Source organism: Bufo bufo, chromosome 8 (genome assembly GCF_905171765.1).
Source record: "Bufo bufo chromosome 8, aBufBuf1.1, whole genome shotgun sequence".
In the NCBI taxonomy this organism is placed as follows: Eukaryota; Metazoa; Chordata; class Amphibia; order Anura; family Bufonidae; genus Bufo; species Bufo bufo.
In genome coordinates this window covers 51311694-51333828 of record NC_053396.1, presented here as the reverse complement: position 1 = coordinate 51333828, position 22135 = coordinate 51311694, and the positions used below count along the sequence as shown (strand labels likewise).

The 22135-nt window shown below is 42.6% G+C and overlaps 1 protein-coding gene across 1 annotated transcript in view; it reads right to left on the bottom strand.

The window, feature by feature from the left end:
- DRP2 (dystrophin related protein 2) overlaps positions 1-22135 on the bottom strand; it is a 406196-nt gene that overhangs the window by 113900 nt on the left and 270161 nt on the right. The window contains exon 18 of the mRNA XM_040405377.1: positions 12908-12973. Coding sequence (XP_040261311.1) covers positions 12908-12973 — 66 coding nt within the window. The remainder of the gene's footprint in view (positions 1-12907; positions 12974-22135) is intronic.

Below are 22135 nucleotides of genomic sequence, written 5' to 3'. Positions count from 1 at the left end.
CATCCACAAACAGACGGACTGGTTGAAAGGTTTAACAAAACTCTAATAACCATGTTAAAAAGGGTGGTGTCCAAAGATGGAAAGGATTGCTTCTTCTGCCCTATCTCATGTTCGCAGTGCAAGAGGTGCCCCAGGCCTCTACTGGGTTCTCGCCCTTCGAATTGCTATATGGCAGACATCCTCGTGGTTTGTTGGACGTAGCCAAAGAGGCGTGGGAACAACAACCCACTCCGCATAAAAGTGTCCTTGAATATGTTACCAAGATGCAACAGCGGATAGAGACCATTTTGTCTCTTGTCAGGGAGCATATGGAGGCCGCTCAGCGAGCCCAGAGTCGTATCTATAATCGGAGGCCCGGGTCCGGATTTTTAACCCAGGTGATCGGGTTTTGGTTCTGGTGTCGATCGTGGACAGTAAGTTCCTAGCTAGATGGCAGGGGCCCTACGAAGTACGTAAAAAAATTGGAGACGTAAATTACAAGGTACACCAGCCGGGGAGGCGAAAGCCGGAGCAGGTTTACCATGTTAATTTACTAAAACCTTGGAAGGATAGGGAAACCTGTACGGAAGACAGCTCGCGATCGGGTTTTCTAGGGGAAGAGGTTCCGGCTCCTCTGTCTGATGCAAGGACAGTGGTTGCCACAATAAAAATTGCTGACAGCCTCTCCTCTAAACAGGCCCAGGAGACCAGGGAGTTCGTAAGTCGGAACACGGATGTGTTCTCGGACCTCCCTGGACGCACTTCCATAATCCAACATGACATTGTCACTTAGCCTCAGGCAAAAGTCCGCTTAAAGCCATAGCGGGTGCCCGAGGCTCGGCGAAAAGCCATCTCGGGGGAAGTGCAGCTCATGCTGCGGCTAGACGTCATTGAGGAATCTAAAAGTGAGTGGGCCAGTCCTATAGTCTTAATTCCTAAGCCAGATGGGACGTTACGATTTTGTAACGATTTTAGGAATTTGAACGAAATATCAAAATTCAATGCATATCCCATGCCTCGGGTAGATGAACTAATTGAAAAATTGGGCCAAGCCAGGTATTTTTCTGTTTTGGACCTCACCAAAGGGTACTGGCAGGTACCCTTGACGGAGGCTGCCAAAGAGAAAACTGCCTTCGTCACACCAGAAGGGCTGTACCAATATAAGGTGTTACCCTTTGGCCTGCATGGCGCCCCGCCACTTTTTAACGTCTAATGGATATTGTACTTGGACGATATTATCATTCACAGTACCGACTGGGAAAGTCACCTGCCCAAAGTACAGGCCGTAGAGGACTCCCTTCGAAAGCCGGGACTAACAGCTAACCTACAGAAATGAGCGATAGGGTTAGAGGAGACTAAATACCTTGGCTATGTCAATGGGCGCGGAGTCATCAAACCCCAAGTAGACAAAATAGAGGCCCCGACCTGCCACCTCTAGACAAGTAAAGTCGTTCCTGGGAATGGTGGGCTATTATATGAGGTTTGTCCCCCATTTTGACACTTTAGCGGCTCCGTTCACAGGGATCTTAAAGGGACCGAAGTCCGTGATAGTCCGCTGGAATGACCAGGCGGAAGAGGCTTTCTCCGCTTTGAAGTCGGCCCTGTGTGGGTCCCCAGTTTTGGTGACGCCGGACTTCAAGAGGGAATTTGTGGTACAGACCGATGCCTCCGAAGTAGGTCTCGGTGCGGTACTGTCTCAGGAAGTCTCAGCCGTAAGCTCACTCCAGCGGAGACCCGGTACAGTAAAGTGGAGAGAGAGTGCCTGGCCATCGAGTGGGCACTCGAGTATCTCCGCTATTATCTGTTGGGGAGGAAGTTCCGTCTGGTGACAACCACTCCCCTCTCAAGTGGATGAGCCAGGCCAAGGAGAGGAATGCTTGTGTAACCAGGTAGTCTGTGCAAAACTTTAAGTTCACAGTAGAACACAGGGCAGGCCGGTTACAGGGAAACGTGGATGCCCTGTCCTGAGTACACTGTCTGGCGTGTGTTCACCCCCTCAGGGTTGAACAAAGGGGGGAGGTATGTAGGAAGGCGCAGGGGTCCGTCATTGACGGAAGGTACGTGTCACCGAGGTTCCTGGCCTCGGTGAGATAAGAATCGGTAATTTTGTGTGTCAGCGGCAGCTAGTGCTCGCTGACACTGTTGTTCTTAGTATGGCTGTAAAGCCAATCCAGGCCGGTTCTTATTGGGAGCAGCCGAAGAGCAGGGTGGGTGGCTGTTCCCCATGTCTAGGCCAGGTTTTGGGCTGGGGTTTAAAAACCCATCCAGCAGCTCAGCTGGGTGTGGTGTGATTCTCCAAGTGATACTGGAGCTGTGGAATCTCTGTGTTTTGGGAGCTGAGGAAACCCGCCACGCTGCCAGGCTGAGAGCCGCATGAGAGCAGCCTGCTGTGGACTGCCAGGTGATTTTTGGAATCTTGCTATGTGAATTAACACCAAGACCCTGTAAAGTGTTGTTTTTTCTTTTCTGCTTGTTTTGGTGTGAATAAACACTGAACTTTTGTTTTTCAACTGTGGTCTTGCCTCTGTGTTGCGTCCGCTTACCCTGCCTACCAGAGCAAATCCCTACAACTGGTATAAGTAAATGGCACTGTAGAACCTTATTAGTAGGTGTCATGGCTGTCACTTTTTTCATATGGGCTGCTCTGTTGCCCCACTGTGCCCCCCTTTCTGGTTTCGCGCCCTGTATGATAATACAGGTGAAACTCGAAAAATTTGAATATGGTGCAAAAGTTAATTTATTTCAGTAATGCAACTTAAAAGGAATTGCATTAATACAACTTAAAATTAGAATATTCTGAAAAGGTTCCATTTTCTAGGCTCAAAGTGTCACACTCTAGTCAGCTAATTAATCCATACTCCCTGAGCAAAGGGTACCTGAGATTGTGACTTTGGGGTTTTCATAAGCTGCAAGCCATACTCATCCAAATTATAACAAATAAAGGCTTGAAATATCTCGCTTTGCATGTAATGAGTCTATCCCATATATTAGTTTCACCTTTCAAGTTGCATTACTGAACTAAATGAACTTTGCACGATATTCAAATTTTTCGAGTTTCACCTGTAGAAAGCATCGATACAGTGAGGAGGAAATACTGCTTTTCTCAGGGGGCCTCTCCTTCCAGGTAGGAAAAAAAGCTCACCTTCTCCCTAAGGCCTCTTTCAGACGGGCGTTGCGGGAAAAGGTGCGGGTGCGTTACAGGAACACCCGCGATTTTTCCGCGCGAGTGCAAAAGATTGTAATGCGTTTTGCACTCGCGTGAGAAAAATCGCGCATGTTTGGTACCCAAACCCGAACTTCTGTTGGGATCGGGGTTGTGTAGATTGTATTATTTTCCCTTATAACATGGTCATAAGGGAAAATAATAGCATTCTGAATACAGAATGCATAGTAAAATAGCGCTGGAGGGATTACATTTTTTTTAAAATTATTTAACTCACCTTAGTCCACTTGATCGCGCAGCCCCCGGCATCTCCTTCTGTCTCCTTTGCTGAACAGGACCTGTGGTGACGTCACTCCGGTCATCACATGATCCATCACCATGGTAAAAGATCATGTGATGGATCATGTGATGATGACCAGAGTGACGTCACCAAAGGTCCTGTTCAGCAAAGGAGACAGAAGGAGATGCCGGGCAGCGCGAGCAAGTAGATTAAAGTGAGTTAAATTATTTTTAAATTATTTTTTTAACCCCTCCAGCGCTATTTTACTATGCATTCTGTATTCAGAATGCTATTATTTTCCCTTATAACCATGTTATAAGGGAAAATAATAATGATCGGGTCTCCATCCCGATCGTCTCCTAGCAACCGTGCGTGAAAATCGCACTGCATCTGCACTTGCTTGCGATTTTCACGCAACCCTATTCACTTCTATGGGGCCTGCGTTGCGTGAAAAACGCAGAATATAGAACATGCTGCGATTTTCACGCAACGCACAAGTGATGCGTGAAAATCACTGCTCATGTGAACAGCCCCATAGAAATGAATGGGTCGGTATTCAGTGCGGGTGCAATGCGTTCAACTCACGCATCGCATCCGCGCGGAATACTCGCCCGTGTGAAAGGGGCCTAAGGGAGAAGGAGAAGTTTACTGTTTACACTGCAGGGTTCAGAAGGGAGACCACCTTTTAGCTTTTGCAAAGCAGATTTTGATAAATTGGTTTACAGGTGCCATGTTGCTGTCAAACAGCGTCTTAGGTACCAGTACAGCTTTTTTCGGACAAACATATGTTTTTAAAATTTTTCTTTCAACGTAGCTGATTCTGGGCTTATTTTTTGCTGGATGAGTTGCCATTATCATAGGTGCTATTTTGGAATACATTTTTGATCGCTTTTTATTTTACTTATTTCTTGCAGGATGAGGTCACATTTTCACTGGTGCCATCTTAGGGTACATATGACTTTTTGGATCGCTTTACCTAATAATTTTTGAGAGGTCAAGTGACCAAAAATGGCTGTTCTGGCATATTTTGTTATGGCGTTTACCTGATGGGGTATATCATGTGATATTTTTATAGAGCAGATCATTATGGATGCAGCAAAAGCTGATGTATTTTTCTTAATTTTTTTTTCTATTTTTACAATGGTACATTTTTCCAATTTTTTTTTAAACTTTATTTTTACTTAATTTTAGTACCACTATAAGACTTTAACTTTTGAGGGTCTCATCCCTGTTTCAACGCAGTACAATACATGCTGCAGTGAAACTGTCAGCTTCGCACTAACAGTTGCCTATGAGTCCCAACCTGGGCAGTAGCTCTCATAGACTTCTGTACATGCAGTCTCGGAGGCCTTTGTAAGGGTTCTGGGTGCTATGGCAATCATCAGCAAACCACATCTTATTGCAGGGAACCGATAGAGTTAGACAGGGAGTTTCCTCCCTCTGTATGCCCCTTAGTTGCTGCAGTCAGCATTGTACACAGTATCTAAGGGGTTAATCTGAGTTAATCTGAGTTTTCAGCAATGCAGGCAGACACAGAAGAAGCCTGGCTGATAGGAAAAAGACAGGTTCCTGTACTGATTGAGCAAGCACAGCACCTGTAAATGTACGGCAGATTGTGGGATGTCACTTCCCAATGCACTGAAATATGTATGGCGCATGTCGGAAAGGGGTTAATTAAAATGTATTATACAAATAAGGAAAAAAATCATTTTACTGTGTTGCTTTTACTACATATGTTCGTTATTATTAAAGTCAAACGTATGATAAAATATCTTGGCATGTATACGATCAATATACCAACAGAAATGTCCCTCATGTAATTGTAACAATTATACAAACCACTGATCTTTCATCATTGCTTTAAAAATGTGTTGCTACAGGGCAGTGAGAGCTGTCTGTCAGAGATAGGTAGACTCCTGGTAGAAACCGAAAGATGGTCTATTATCTCTACCTTCCTAATTGTTCAACCATGCTTAGTGAGAGAGCAGTATACCTGACACTGTATTTGGGTGCCTGGTAGAGCTAAGTCCACACATGATAAACTTTTTCTGCCATGAATTTAGATAAAGTTCATGCTTCAGATTTCACCCTGTACTAGTGGTCAGCAACCTTCAGCAATCCAGCTGTTGTGAAACTACAACTCCCAGCATGCACACTTGCTTGGCTGTTTTTTAAACTCCTTTAGAAGTGAAAGGAGGGTTCTGGGAGTTGTAGTTTCAGAACAGCTGGAGTGCTTGAGGTTGCTGATCCCTGCCCTATACACTTAACTATTGAAATTCCTGGTGAAAATCTGCAAGACTTCTGCACATGCATGGGCATACTGGAGATGTGGTTAATTTTTCTAAAGGATCTCTGAAGGAGCAGAAGATGTAAGTTAAGAAAGTACTTGGTCTGAGCACAAAAGGCGCTACGAGGGAGTTCCACTATTTTTGTTGTTTTTTTAATGTCCAATAGTCTTAATTGCAACTTTCCAGTTTGGCTGGATGATAGCTATGACTGGACGGTTAACATATATGGTTACAGTCTGTTTAGAAAAGATTGCCAAAACTAGAGAGGGGTAGGGGTTTGCCTTTATGTAAAGTCCTGTCTAAAGCCCACACTTCGGGAAGATATAAGTGAGGGAAATGAGCATGTGGAGTCACTTTGGGTAGAAATACATGGAGGCAAAAACAATAATAAAATACTGATAGGGGTTTGTTATGAGTCACCTAATATACCAGAGTCCACAGAAAATCTACTACTAAGGCCTCATGCACGCGATCGTGGCGTTTTTTGCGGTCCGAAAACCGCAGATCCGCAAAAAACAGAAGCCGCCTGTGTGCCTTCCGCAATTTGCGTAACGGAACGGGCGGCCCATTGTAGACATGCCTATTCTTTTCCCTATTACGGACAAGAATAGGACATGCTATATTTTTTTTTGCTGGGCCACGGAAAGGAGCAAAGGATGCGGACAGCACACGGAGTGCTGTCCGCATCTTTTGCAGCCCTATTTAAAACCATCCTAAACTCACCTTGTTAGAGGTACATACCTTGTGATTTTTTTCTCCACTGTATTCACTGAGGAAAATAAACTGGCACATGAAATGCAGAATATAAGAGTAAATTCTCCATTAAAAGTGCCTTGTCTGACCCAGGGAGAAGTGCAGTGACATTTTAAAAAGATTAAAATAGACAAATCACCGGAACCAGATGGCGTACACCCCCGTCTCCTATGAAAATTAAGTAATGTCATAGACAGACCCTTATTTCTGATATTTAAGGACTTTATAATGACAGGGAACGTTCCACAGGATTGGCGCATAGCAAATATGGTGCCAATATTAAAAAAAGGATCATAAAAAGAGCTCGAAAACTAAAGGCCGGTAAGTTTAACATCTGTCGAAGGTAAACAGTTTTAAGGTTTTCTCACTGCAATGAAAATAAGCGTATAACACCATATCAGTGCGGCTTCATGAGGGATAAGTCATGTCAAACTAATTTAATCAGTTTCTATGAGGAGGTAAGTTCTAGACTTGACCGGGTTGAGTCAAAGGATGTCATAAATCTTGACTTCTCCAAAGCATTTGATACTGTGCCACATAAAAAGGTTAGTATATAAAATGAGAATGCTTGGACTGGGAGAAATGTCTATATGTGATTAAGTAACTTACTCAGTGATAGAAAACAAAAGGTGGTTATTAACGGTGCATTCTTAGATTGGTTTACCGTCACTAGTGGGGGTATCATAGAGGTCAGTATTGGGCCCCATTATTTTCAATATTTTTATTAATGATCTTGTAGAAGGCTTGCACAGTAAGATATCAATGACACTAAACTGTGTAAAGTAATTAACATGGAAGATGACAGTATACTGCTACAGATGGATATGTCTATGTTGGAGGCTTGGGCAGAGAAGTGGCAGATGTTTTACAGTGAGGAGTACAAAGACAAGTGTGTCTTGCTTACAGTCAAGCATGGTGGTGGGAGTGTCATGGTTTGGGGATGCATGAGTGCTGCCAGTTGTGGGGAGCTACAGCTCATTGAGGGAACCATGAATTCCAACATGCACTGTGACATACTGAAGTAGAACACAATCCTCTCCTTCCGGAAACTGGGCCACAGGGCAGTATTCCAACATAATAACGACCCCAAACATATCTCCAAGATGACCATTGCCTTGCTAAAGAAAATGAGGGTAAAGGTGCTGGACTGGCCAAGCATGTCTTTATTCCTAAAACCTATTGAGCATCTGTGGGGCATCCTCAAACGGAAGGTAGAGAAGCGCAAGGTCTCTAACATCCACCAGCTCCGTGATGTCGTCATGGAGAAGTGGAGGAGGATTCCAGTGGCAACCTGTGAAGCTCTAGTGAACTCCATGCCCAAGAGAGTTAAGGGAGTGCTGGAAAACGATGGTGGCCACACAAAATATTAACACTTGCAGGATAACAGGCTGAACTGGATGGACACATGTCTTTTTTCAGCCTTATAAACTATGTTTCTATGTTATGTTACTTTGGGCTCAATTTGGCCATTTTCACTTAGGGGTGTACTCACTTTTGTTACCAGCAGTTTAGACATTAATGGCTGTGTGTTGAGTTATTTTGAGGGCACATCATATTTACACTGTTATACAAGCTGTACACTGACTACTTTACATTGTATCAAAGTGTCATATCTTCAGTATTGTCCCATGAAAAGATATAATAAAATGTTTGCAAAAATGTGAGGGGTGTACTCACTTTTGTGAGATACTCTATGTAAGGTTATGCACATGGGAAGGAAAAATACAAGTCACCAGTACATACTAAATGGTAAAACACTAAAATCTCATTCACACATCAGTGTTTTGGTCAGTGATTTCCATCAGTGATTGTGAGCCAAAACCAGGATTGGAGCCTCCACAGACAAAAAGTGTAAGGGAAAGATCTGCACCTGTTCTGTGTTTAGAGCCACACATGGTTTTGGCTCAAAATCACTGATCGAACACTGACTGTGTGAATGAGGCATAACGCTGACATGGAAAAGGACTTTCAGTGGACAGCAAACTAAACTGTAGAAACCAGTGTTAGGCAGCTGCTGCCAAGGCCAATAAGATAATGGGTTGCATCAAAAGGGGCATAGATGCCCGTGATGAGAACATAGTCCTGCCACTTTACAAATCACTAGTCAGACCACACATGGAGTACTGTGTACAGTTCTGGGCTCCTGTGAACAAGGCAGACATAGCAGAGCTGGAAAGGGTTCAGAGGAGGGCAACTAAAGTAATAACTGGAATGGGGCAACTACAGTACCCTGAAAGATTATCAAAATTAGAGTTATTCACTTTAGAAAAAAGACGACTGAGGGGAGATCTAATAACCATGTACAAATATATCAGGGCTCAGTACAGAGATCTATCCCATCATCTATTTATCCCCAGGACTGTGACTGTGACGAGGGGACATCCTCTGCATCTGGAGGAAAGAAGGTTTGTACACAAACATAGAAGAGGATTCTTTACGTTAAGAGCAGTGAGACTATGGAACTCTCTGCCTGAGGAGGTGGTGATCATGAGTTCACTAAAAGAGTTCAAGAGGGGCCTGGATGTATTTCTGGAGTGTAATAATATTACAGGCTATAGCTACTAGAGAGGGGTCGTTGATCCAGGGAGTTATTCTGATTGCCTGATCGGAGTCGGGAATTAATTCCCCCCCCCCCCCCCCCCCCTAAACTAAGGAAAGTTGGCTTGTACCTCAGAGTTTTTTTTTTACCTTACAGAATAGCAGGCTGAACTGGATGAACACATGCCTTTTTTTCAGCCTTACAAACTACAGTTGCAAGAAAAAGTATGTGAACCCTTTGGAATGATATGGATTTCTGCACAAATTGGTCATAAAATGTGATTTGATCTTCATCTAAGTCACAACAATAGACAATCACAGTCTGCTTAAACTAATAACACACAAATAATTAAATGTTACCATGTTTTTATTGAACACACCATGTAAACATTCACAGTGCAGGTGGAAAAAGTATGTGAACCCTTGGATTTAATAACTGGTTGAACCTCCTTTGGCAGCAATACCTTCAACCAAACGTTTCCTGTAGTTGCAGATCAGACGTGCACAACGGTCAGGAGTAATTCCTGACCATTCCTCTTAAGGCTACTTTCACACCTGCGTTCGGGTGTCCGCTTGTGAGCTCCATTTGAAGGGGCTCACAAGCGGCCCTGAACGCATCCGTCCAGCCCTAATGCATTCTGAGTGGACGCGGATCCGCTCAGAATGCATCAGTCTGGCGGCGTTCAGCCTTTGCTCCGCTCAGCAAGCGGACCCCTGAACGCTGCTTGCAGTGTTCGGGTGTCCGCCTGACCGTGCGGAGGCAAGCGGATCCGTCCAGACTTACAATGTAAGTCAATGAGAACGGATCAGTTTGAAGATGACACAATATGGCTCAATCTTCAAACGGATCCGTCCCCCATTGACTTTCAATGTAAAGTCTGGACGGATCTGTTCAGGCTACTTTCACACTTAGAATTTTTTCTAAGTTATAATGCAGACGGATCCGTTCTGAACGTCTGCATTATAGGAGTGGATTCGTCTGAGCAGACATCAGACGGACCCGCTCTGAACGGCAGTGTGAAAGTAGCCTTACAGAACTGTTTCAGTTCAGCAATATTCTTGGGATGTCTGGTGTGAATAACTTTCTTGAGGTCATGAGACAGCATCTCAATCAGGTTGAGGTCAGGATTCTGACTGGGCCACTCCAGAAGGCGTATTTTCTTCTGTTTAAGCCATTCTGTTGTTGATATACTTCTATGCTTTGGGTCGTTGTCCTGTTCTGTTGAGCTTCAGCTGGTGGACAGATGGCCTTAAAGAGGACCTTTCACCGATCCTGACATTGTAAACTAAGTATCATGACATATACAGCGGCGCCCACTTACTATTATCCCTGGGCGCCGCTCCATTCTCCCGTTATGTCCTCCGGTATGTTCAGGGACTTGGTTATAGTAGGCGGTGTCTGCCCTTGTCCTGTGGGCGTCTCCTTCTCCTAGGCTGTAGCGCTGGCCAATCGCAGCGCAGAGCTCACAGCCTGGGAGAAAAAAAACTCCCAGGCTGTGAGTTCTGCGCTGCGATTGGCCAGCGCTACAGCCTAGGAGAAGGAGACGCCCGCAGAACAAGGGCAGACTCCGCCTACTATAATCAAGTCCCCAAAGATGCCGGAGGACATAACGGGAGAAAGGAGCGGCACCCAGGGATAATAGTAAGTGCAGTGAGATCCCTGGGCGCCGCTGTATATGTCATGATACTTAGTTCACAATGTCAGGATCGGTGAAAGGTCCTCTTTAAGTTCTCCTGCAAAATGTCTTGATAAACTTGGGAATTAATTTTTCCTTCGATGATAGCAATCCGTCCAGGCCCTGACGCAGCAAAGCAGCCCCAAACCATGATGCCCCCACCACCATACTTCACAGTTGGGATGAGGTTTTGATGTTGGTGTGCTGTGCCTCTTGTTCTCCACACATAGTGTTGTGTGTTTCTTCCAAACAACTCAACTTTGGTTTCATCTGTCCACAGAATATTTTGCTAGTACTTCTGTGGAACATCCAGGTGCTCTTGTGCAAACTGTAAACGTGCAGAAATGTTTTTTTTGGACAGCAGTGGCTTCCTCTGTGGTATCCTACCATAAAATCCATTCTTGTTTAGTGTTTTCCGTATAGTAGATTCGCTAACAGGGATGTTAGCATATGCCATAGACACGTTTGTAAGTCTTTAGCTGACACTCTAGGATTCTTCTTCACCTCATTGAGCAGTCTGCGCTGTGCTCTTGCAGTCATCTTTACAAGATGGCCACTCCTAGGGAGAGTAGCAGCAGTGCTGAACTTTCTCCGTTTATAGACAATTTGTCTTACCGTGGACTGATGAACAGCAAGGCTTTTGGAGATACTTTTATAACCCTTTCCAGCTTTATGCAAGTCAACAATTCTTAATCGTAGGTCTTCTGAGAGCTCTTTTGTGTGAGGCATCATTCACATCAGGCAATGCTTCTTGTGAAAAGCAAACCCAGAACTGGTGTGTGTGTGTTTTATAGGGCGGGGCAGCTGTAAGCAACACCTCCAATCTCATCTCATTGATTGGACTCCAGTTGGCTGACACCTCACTCCAATTAGCTCTTGGAGATGTCATTAGTCTAGGGGTTCACATACTTTTTCCACCTGCACTGTGAATGTTTACATGGTGTGTTCAATAAAAACATGGTAACATTTAATTCTTTGTGTTATTAGTTTAAGCAGACTGTGATTGTCTATTGTTGTGACTTAGATGAAGACAGGTCACATTTTATGAAGTAAAGGATCCCAGCAGACGTGACTTGATGCTCATAGGAAATTTATTGCAGTGTAACAATATGTCCCATATTCTAGGACACGTTTCGGCTAGCCGAAACGCGTCCTAGAATATGGGACATATTGTTAACCTGCAATAAATTTCCTATGAGCATCAAGTCACGTCTGCTGGGATCCTTTACTTCATTGCACAAGGAATTTGTCCTGATCCCGCGCTGCGTGCATCAAAGCGAGTGCTGACCGTATTATCTCTATCAGGTCACATTTTATGACCATGTTAGTTTTTACAGCTGTCACAGCTCTTAGGCTAGGGCTAGAAGGCAACTTTTGTGAAAACACAGTTTGCCCTGAGTGAATCACAAGTAATGTATATGAATAGGGTGACGTTGCAATCTGACAGTCATATGAGCCGCAGTCTGTGTCTGCAACCTAATGAAACACTCATCCTAAAGGCAGGGTGCCCTTTCAAGCTAGACTGTCTTTAGGCAGGGTTTTTTTCTTAATGACATACAGTATGTGACCCTCACTATTAAATTTACATGTCTTATATTAAGTTATTGGCCTCCTTTTTTCACTCTCTAGTGCCCATATACTGGCTAATGGCGATAGATACACAAAAATAAAAATGGGGTACTATGTTCTCAGGTATTACAGGGACATAAGTTAAGTAAAATACACATATTGGGTATTTTTTTGCATTGGTATTGTTATGAGGATATTAGAAAAACCCATTAGAAAGTAGTATTATAGAAAGTGAAATAACCAACTGCTGTCCCAGCTCAACTGGAATTGTCGTTTGTCACGGAAGGTGTAGGGGCACCAATCCAGAAATAGTTTAAAAAGTTTCCCAGCACCACAACTTATCATAAAATCACAGTTTATTTCAGCCACTTTAAAATAGCATAGGTGTAAGTAGGTAGGTAGGTGATGACGTGTTTCGGGTCTCAAACTGGGCCCTTAGTCATAATTATGAACCACGTGGGTTTAAATGACCTGAACTCACAGCATTATTGATCCCTATGATGCTGTGAGTTCAGGTCATTTAAACCCACAGTGAGGCTGTGACACATGTAAGTAATACAGACAGATATTACGTCCAAAATAAACTTATTTTCCTTAAAAAAAAATATACATGTGAATTATTGTATAATTTACCTACCACACTTTTGGCATTAATACTCACAGGCTGTCATCAGGAGAAAAGCTATCAGTGAAGAAGGAAGAGTTCTGATTTTCCATCTCAGCAAGTCTACAGAAAAAAAATGAGAAAATCATCTTTTTCAGGATACATAAAGAATTACATAAAAAAGGTTATATTAAATGAAGGCATGCTGTATTCTGAAATATAGGGACCATCCGATAAATATTTTTTAAGCAGAGCCTCTTACAACTCAAATTATTGACAATTTTATGACAACTTCAGTAGCAAATTTAACAAAATGCATGCTTGATTTGCATACAACTTTTTGCAACAGTGAGCAACAGTTTCTAGCCAGTGGAGATGTAGGCACATTTGGATAAAATACGACCGCCACTCAAGTCACAAACAATTGAACACATAATTTATATACAAGTGGAAAAGAAGCCGGGCGGCACAGCTCACACTCCCTAGTAAACCCCTATATGTCGATCATTCAAACACGGACATCCAGCGCACCACTAGTCAAAACTGCAGCTCTGTGGTGCAACGCCTCTAAACAAACAGTCATAGATTCCAAAAATAGGAAAGGATAATAAGGCGGCACTCACCCAGCAGTAGTATATGGCCTCTTTCACACGGGCATCACGTTTTGGCTCAGGATGCGTCCTGGGTGCATTGCGGCAAACCCGCACGAATAGGTACCCAATTTCAGTTAGTTTTGATAAAAAACTCAATGTGGTACCCAGATCCGAACTTCTTCACTGAAGTTCAGGTTTGGGTTCAAGGTTGTGTAGATGTAATTAGTTTCCCTTATAACATGGTTATAAGGGAAAATAATAGCATTCTTAATACAGAATGATTAGTAAAATAGGGATGGAGGGGTTTAAAAAATATATATATGAAATTTAACTCACCTTAATCCACTTGTTCGCGCAGCCCAGCTTCTCTTCTGTCTTTTTTCTTCAGGACCTGGGTAAAGGACCTTTGATGACATCACTGTGCTCATCACATGTGATGAGCACAGTGATGTCACCACAGGTCCTTTTCCTCCTGCACAGCAAAGAAGAAGAAAGAGAAGCCGGGCTGCGCGAACAAGTGGATTAAGGTAAGTTAAAATATATATATTTTTTTTTTAACCCCTACAGCCCTATTTTACTAAGCATTCTGCATTAAGAACCATGTTATAAGGGAAACTAATAATGATCGGGTCCCCATCCCGATCATCTCCTAGCAACCATGCGTGAAAATCGCACCGCATCCGCAGTTGCTTTCACGCAGCCCAATTCACTTCTATGAGGCCTGCGTTGCGAGAAAAACGCACAAAATAGAGCATGCTGCGATTTTCACGCAACGCACAAGTGATGTGCACAAGTGTGCACAGCCCCATAGAAATGAAATGGGCCGGATTCAGTGCGGGTGCAATGCGTTCACCTCACATTACAAGTTGCAAAGTCTGTCTTAAAAGTAAAGAAAGGTATTTTTTTAATCTGCGTTTTTAAACGCAAATAACACAGTAGACAGACATATTACCAATATTTCTTGCATTTTTATATTGGTGGTGGTGGAATAATTGCATTACAAGTTTGCAAAGTATGTTTTAACAGTAAAGAAAGATCTTTTTTTTAAATCAGTTTTTAAATGCAAATAACACAGTAGGCAGAAATTTTACCAGCACCAATACAGCAATATTCCTAAAGTAAACTGTGAATAGCAGTGCTCAGTGTGTTTTTAGAAGGGCAAGGACATTTAATTATGCATCTGTCTTTAAAGTACAGAAAACACACTTGCAATTTTGCTACAATTGTTCCATAATTTGTGTAAATGTTTACAAAACCTGTGAGTTTTCATTTAGGAAAATTGTGAGTTTTCATTAGGCCTCATAATAAAATGTCTGAAGAACGTAAGAGTGCAAAATGAAAGACCCAGACCTTGTCCTTCCAGAGCCAGAATGTGGGTAGTAGCAGCACCAGCTATCTGGCCATAAGCATTTGTAGTAGGCCACATTTCTCCCTTGCTTTAGAAAGGTGCAATATTATTATTGAGGTCAAAGAAGATGAGATTGTGGATTGGATGGTTCATTCCTCCTCTCAGTCATACAAGTATGATGGGGAGGTCACTTCTGAGTCTGAAATTGTGTCTTGGAGACAGGGATCACAGGATTCTTCTTGCTCCTCCTCCTTGCAGCTCCAGAGAAGCCTTTCAGTGGCATCCTCTGTCTTCACTGCCCCATCCTAGTGGAGTGCCTTCTTTTTTTCTAAGAAGAGGCAAAAAAAAAACACCATGCACTACAGCAGATAGTCAAGAGAGTCTTGCTGTTGATGACGTGAGTGAGAGCAGTCAGCATTTAAACTGTCATGAGAAGGAGGTTCTGGGGAATGCAGGGGACCCCATGCTTGGCTGTGTTGGTGGTAGTGGTGATGGCACTTGTAGCCACAGTGGTGGCAGTAAGGGCAGTGGTAGTGACAGTGGCACTCTGTGTAAATACAGAACAGGAAATCGGGAGGGGGGCCAAGGAGCCCACCATAAGATATCACAGTCGGATAAAATCTGCGAGGATTTATGATGGATGATTGTGTGTTGGACAGGACCTGGGAGACGGTCAGGGTGCTGTGAAGGAGGAGGAGATATCAAAGGAGAAGGGTAATGGCCACAGGGGTAATAAAGAGTGGAGGCAATATATGGCCAATCCTCCAAAACAACTGGCAGGACCAGACCTTCTTCTATTGTGGTCAGATCAGGAACTGTCTTCCTTCTCCTGGTCTTTGTGGCAGCCAGCCCAAATCTGTAAGCAGTAGAATGTCATCATCATCAGCTGCTTCTTCTCCTGTGCAGACTCCTCCTCCTCCTTGTCCTCTGCTACATTCTGAGACATCCATAACAAAACGTATGACCCTGAAAAAACTGATCATGACCAGCAATTAGCTTATGTGCAAGCTGAACTCCCACGTGGTTAAAATGCTGACAGTTCAGTTGCTGCTGTACCACTTAGTTGTATTAAATGTGGCACACTTTTGCACCTTTGCCCAAATTTTTTTTTTCTGGGTTCTGGCCTGGGTAGTGTGGTGGGACTCTTGGCCAGGCAGGCAAGAGTACCACTGCCACTCTATTCAGAAAACATGTTAACCTCGTCTGTCTGCAAATGTGGCACATTTCCACACCTTCACCCAAATTTTAATAATCTCTTTCCAGCGGTCTTTGAAATGCTTTTACTTATCCAAGCCATTCTGAGAATGTTTTCTCGTGACATCTCATACTTGATGTTAGGGGTAAATTTGCGTTGATATGTTTTACCATTATATAATATAAAATCCAAAATGTACTGAAAATTTGGGAAAAAATTGCAATTTTGAAAATGACATTTTATTTTTAGGAATTTAAAAGGCTTAGAATTTAAGAAACAATTTTTCAAGTTATCAATTAAATTTTCAAAACCGACTTTTTCAAGGACCAGTTCAGTTCTGAAGTCACTTTGAGGTCCTGACATAATATAAATCACTCATAAACGAACCCATTTTAGAAACTACACCCTTCAAATTATTCAAAACTGGTTTTACAAACTAGGTTAACCCTTTAGGTGTTCTACAATAATTAAATGAAAATGGAGGTGAAATTTACAATTTTCAGTTTTTGAACGGATTGTTAATTTTAATCCAATTTTCCTATAACACAGCAAACGAACCTTAATATTTATTATCCTGATTCTGCAGTTTACGAAAACACCCCCTTTATGTTCCTTAACAGCTGTATGGGCACACAGCAGGTCTCAGGAGCACCATATTGTTTTTGGAGAGCAGATTTTGCTGGAATTTTTGCTGGAAGTTTGTGGGTGTCGTGTCATATTTGAAGGCACACTAAGGCACTCCTACAGTAGAAACCCTCCAAAAGTGATCCCATTTTGGAAACTACATTACTAAAAGTAAAAAAAAAAAAATATATATATATATATATATGTACAATAAATTCTTTATATTTTTTTACAAGAAAAAGTAGCTTAACCCCTTAAGGACCCAGGACGTACCGGTACGCCCTATTTCCCGAGTCCTTAAGGACCCAGGACGTACCGGTACGTCCTGACTTAAAATCTGTATTCCGGCGCCCCAGGGGTTAATCGGAACGGGATTTCGGCTGAAATCATTCAGCCGGCATCCCGTAACAATGCAGGGGGGGTCATTTGACCCCCCCGTATCGGCGATCGCAGCAAACCGCAGGTCAATTCAGACCTGCGGTTTGCTGCGCTTTTTGCAGTTTCTGATCCCCGCGGGCCCTGACCGCGGGGATCAGAAACTTTTGAGTGCCTAAGATCATTATTTTTCACCCCCCCCCCTGCACCCCTGCACGATTTTATGCCGGTGGGTGGTGCGGGGGGGGTGTCGCATGCGGTGGGGGCGTTGCGGGAGGCGGGCGGTGCGGCAGGCGGGATCGCGATCCCCCGCCCGCCTCCCCATGAATAATCGTTGGCTTCTAGTGGTTATACCAGGGTGCCAGCACATTGCTGGCACCCTGGTATAAACGTCTGACATCTGTGTAGATGTCAGCCGTTTAACCTTTTCCATACCGCGGTCCGTACGGACCGCTGTATGGAAAAAGTTAACTGTCATCGGTCAGGGAGCTCCCTCCCTCTCCATCGGGGGGCTGCTGTGCCTTTGCAGCCCCCCGATGGAGAGGGAGAGAGCCCCCAGAGAGCCCCCCTCAGCCCTGTGCTCACCCTTCCCCGTCTGCGAAGTTCTGAGCAGACGGGGAAGGTTCCCATGGCAACAGGACGCCTGCTCAGGCGTCCTGCTGTCCATGGTGCTGAACAGATCTGTGCTAAAAGCATAGATCTGTTCAGTTTAAGTAAAATACAGTACAGAACAATATATATTGTACTGTACTGTATTATACAGACATCAGACCCACTGGATCTTCAAGAACCAAGTGGGTCTGGGTCACAAAAATGTAAAAAAAAAGTGAAAAAAGTTAAGATAAAAAAAACACATTTATCACTGAATAAAAATTAAAAAAATAAAATACACTACACATATTAGGTATCGCCGCGTCCGTAACGACCTGATCTATAAAACGGTCATGTTACTTTCCCCGCACGGTGAACGCCATAAAAATAAAAAAATTAAAACTATGAGAAAATTGAAATTTTGCCCACCTTACTTCCCAAAAAAGGTAATAAAAGTGATCAAAAAAGTTGCATGTATGCCAAAATAGTACCAATCAAACCGTCATCTCATCCCGCAAAAAATGAGACCCTACTCAAGATAATCGCCCAAAAACTGAAAAAACTATGGCTCTCAGACTATGGAAACACTAAAACATGATTTTTTTTGTTTCAAAAATGAAATCATTGTGTAAAACTTACATAAATAAAAAAAAGTATACATATTAGGTATCGCCGCGTCTGTATCGACCGGCTCTATAAAAATATCACATGACCTAACCCCTCAGGTGACCACCGTAAAAAAATAAAAACAAAAACGGTGTAAAAAAAGCCATTTTTTGCCATCTTATGTCACAAAAAGTGTAATAGCGAGCGGTCAAAAAGTCATATGCACCCCAAAAAAGTGCCAATCAAACCATCATCTCATCCCGCAAAAAATGAGACCCTACTCAAGATAATCGCCCAAAAACTAAAAAAACTATGGCTCTTAGACTATGGAGACACTAAAACATTTTTTTGGTTTTAAAAATGAAGTTATTGTATAAAACTTACATAAATAAAAAAAATAGTATACATATTAGGTATCGCCGCGTCCGTGACAACCTGCTCTATAAAATAACCACATGATAAAACCTGTCAGATGAATGTTGTAAATAACAAAAAAAAAAAAGTGCCAAAAAAGCTATTTCTTGTTACCTTGCTGCACAAAAAGTGTAATATAAAGCAACCAAAAATCATATGTACCCTAAACTAGTACCAGCAAAACTGCCACCCTATCCCGTAGTTTCTAAAATGGAGTCACTTTTTTGGAGTTTCTACTCTAGGGGTGCATCAGGGGGCTTCAAATGGGACATGGTGTCAAAAAACCAGTCCAGCAAAATCTGCCTTCCAAAAACCGTATGGCATTCCTTTCCTTCTGCGCCCTGCAGTGTGCCCGTACAGCGGTTTACGACCACATATGGGGTGTTTCTGTAAACTACAGAATAAGGGCCATAAATAATGAGTTTTGTTTGGCTGTTAACCCTTGCTTTGTAACTGGAAAAAAAATATTAAAATGGAAAATCTGCCAAAAATGTGAAATTTTGAAATTGTGTCTCTATTTTCCATTAAATCTTGTGCAATACCTAAAGGGTTAACAACGTTTGTAAAATCAGTTTTGAATAGCTTGAGGGGTGTAGTTTCTTAGATGGGGTCACTTTTATGGAGTTTATAATCTAGGGGTGCATCAGGGGGCTTCAAATGGGACATGGTGTCAAAAAACCAGTCCAGCAAAACCTGCCTTCCAAAAACCAAACGGCGCACCTTTCACTCTACGCCCTACTGTGTGGCCGTACAGTAGTTTACGGCCACATATGGGGTGTTTCTGTAAACGGCAGAGTCAGGGCAATAAAGATACAGTCTTGTTTGGCTGTTAACCCTTGCTTTGTTAGTGGAAAAAATGGGTTAAAATTGAAAATTAGGCAAAAAAATGAAATTCTCAAATTTCATCCCCATTTGCCAATAACTCTTGTGCAACACCTAAAGGGTTAACGACGTATGTAAAATCAGTTTTGAGTACCTTGAGGGGTGTAGTTTCTTAGATGGGGTCACTTTTAGGGAGTTTCTCCTCTAGGGGTGCATCAGGGGGCTTCAAATGGAACATGGTGTCAAAAAACCAGTCCATAAAAATCAGCCTTCCAAAAACCATACGGCGCACCTTTCACTCTACGCCCCGCTGTGTGGCCGTACAGTAGTTTACGGCCACATATTGGGTGTTTCTGTAAACGGCAGAGTCAGGGCAATAAAGATACAGTCTTGTTTGGCTGTTAACCCTTGCTTTGTTAGTGGAAAAAATGGGTTAAAATGAAAAATTAGACAAAAAAATGAAATTCTCAAATTTCCTCCCCATTTGCCAATAACTCTTGTGCAACACCTAAAGGGTTAACAATGTATGCAAAATCAGTTTTGAATACCTTGAGGGGTGTAGTTTCTTAGATGGGGTCATTTTTGGGTGGTTTCTATTATGTAAGCCTCGCAAAGTGACTTCAGAGCTGTAGTGGTCCCTAAAAATTGAGTTTTTGTAAATTTCTGAAAAATTTCAAGATTTGCTTCTAAACTTCTAAGCCTTGTAACATCCCCAAAAAATAAAATATCATTCCCAAAACAATTCAAACATGAAGTAGACATATGGGGAATGTAAAGTCATCACAATTTTTTGGGGTATTACTATGTATTACAGAAGTAGAGAAACTGAAACTTTGAAATTTGCAAATTTTTCCAAATTTTTAGTAAATTAGGTATTTTTTTTGTGCAAAAAAAATTATTTTTTTGACTTCATTTTACCAGTGTCATGAAGTACAATATGTGACGAAAAAACAATCTCAGAACGGCCTGGATAAGTCAAAGCGTTTTAAAGTTATGAGCACTTAAAGTGACAATGGTCAGATTTGCAAAAAATGGCCTGGTCCTTAAGGTGAAAATGAGCCCGGTCCTTAAGGGGTTAATCCCAATTTTTTTTTTTTACTAAGCTGTGTGAGGTCAAATTTTTTGCGGGATGGACTGTAGTTTTAAATGGTACAATTTTTGGCTAGACATGACTTTTTGATCACTTTTTATTAAATTTTTAATGAGGTGAAGTGGGCTAGTATTGCAATTCTGTGTTTTTTTTTAATTTTTTTATGGGGTTCTCCATGTGGTATATTTAATATGATAATTTTATTTTGTGGGTTGATATGGTTATGGTAATACCAAATTTGCATATTTTTTTTATGTTCTACCACTTTTATATCATAAAATCTTTTTTTATTAAACATATATATTTTTTTTGCATCACTAAATAGAAGAGCCATTACTTTTAATTTTTCCGCCAATGTAACTGTGAAAGCTTGTATTTTGCAGGACGGGCTATCATTTTTATTAGTACAATTTTGGGATCTTTACAGCGCTTGGATTAAAGAGCTGCCAGAAAATTTATATACGTGCTATCTGCATGGGGTATGTACAGATAGGACATATATAGCAGTATGGCAGTCATGAAAGGGTTAAAATGGTCTTATTCTCTAAATGACTGTGGCCTTTCCCCGGCCAATACCAGGTTCCGTGACCACACAAACTTCTGGGCAGGCAGACTGGAACAGAGGCCTAAACTGGCCCAGTATGTTCTCTGTTCTCTCTTGCTCAGCCTCTAGTGTCATCCCAGAGAGGGTTTTTAGCACCACAGGGAGCGTCGTGACACTCAAACAGATCAACTTGTTCTCTGTCAGTGTAAAAAACTTCACTTTTGTCAAAATAAATGAGGCATGGATCCAGAAGATTTTCACAGTACTCTGGCTAAGGCCTCATGCACACGACCGTTTTTTTTTTGCGGTCCGCAAAACGGATTTCCGTTGTTCCGTGTTCCGTGACCGTTTTTTCTTCCGTGGGTCTTCCTTGATTTTTGGAGGATAGACGGACATGAAAAGTGAAAAAAAAAACTAAGTAAAGTTTCCATTGAAAATGATAGGAAAAACGGACACGGATCACGGACACGGATCACGGACGCGGATGACTATCTTGTGTGCATCCGTGATTTTTCACAGACCCATTGACTTGAATGGGTCCGTGAACCGTTGTCCGTGAAAAAAATAGGACAGGTCATATTTTTTTCATGGACTGGAAAAACGGATCACGGACGCGGAAGCCAAACGGTGCATTTTCCGATTTTTCCACGGACCCATTGAAAGTCAATGGATCTGCGAAAAAAAACGGAAAACGGAACAACGGCCGCGGATGCACACAACGGTCGTGTGCATGAGGCCTGAGAATGATAAATAAATCTGACCTTGCTGACAGTGCCCCATCTTGCCACTGGTACCATACACGATTATGTTCCATACCGTATGGCTGCTGCTGTCATGCCACTGCAGTGTCTGCCTTCCTACCATTATGTTCCATACGGTATGGCTACTACTGTCGCCCTCATGCTACTCAAGCTTTCTGCCTGCCTATCAACATGTTCCATACTATAAGCCTGTTGCTGCCACCACCAACGCAGCTGCTACTCCTCCCTGTGAATCTACTACTACCACCACTATTAATGCTACACAGTCACCACTGCTACTCCTATTACTACTACACCTAAACAGCAGATCTGCTGCCTTGTC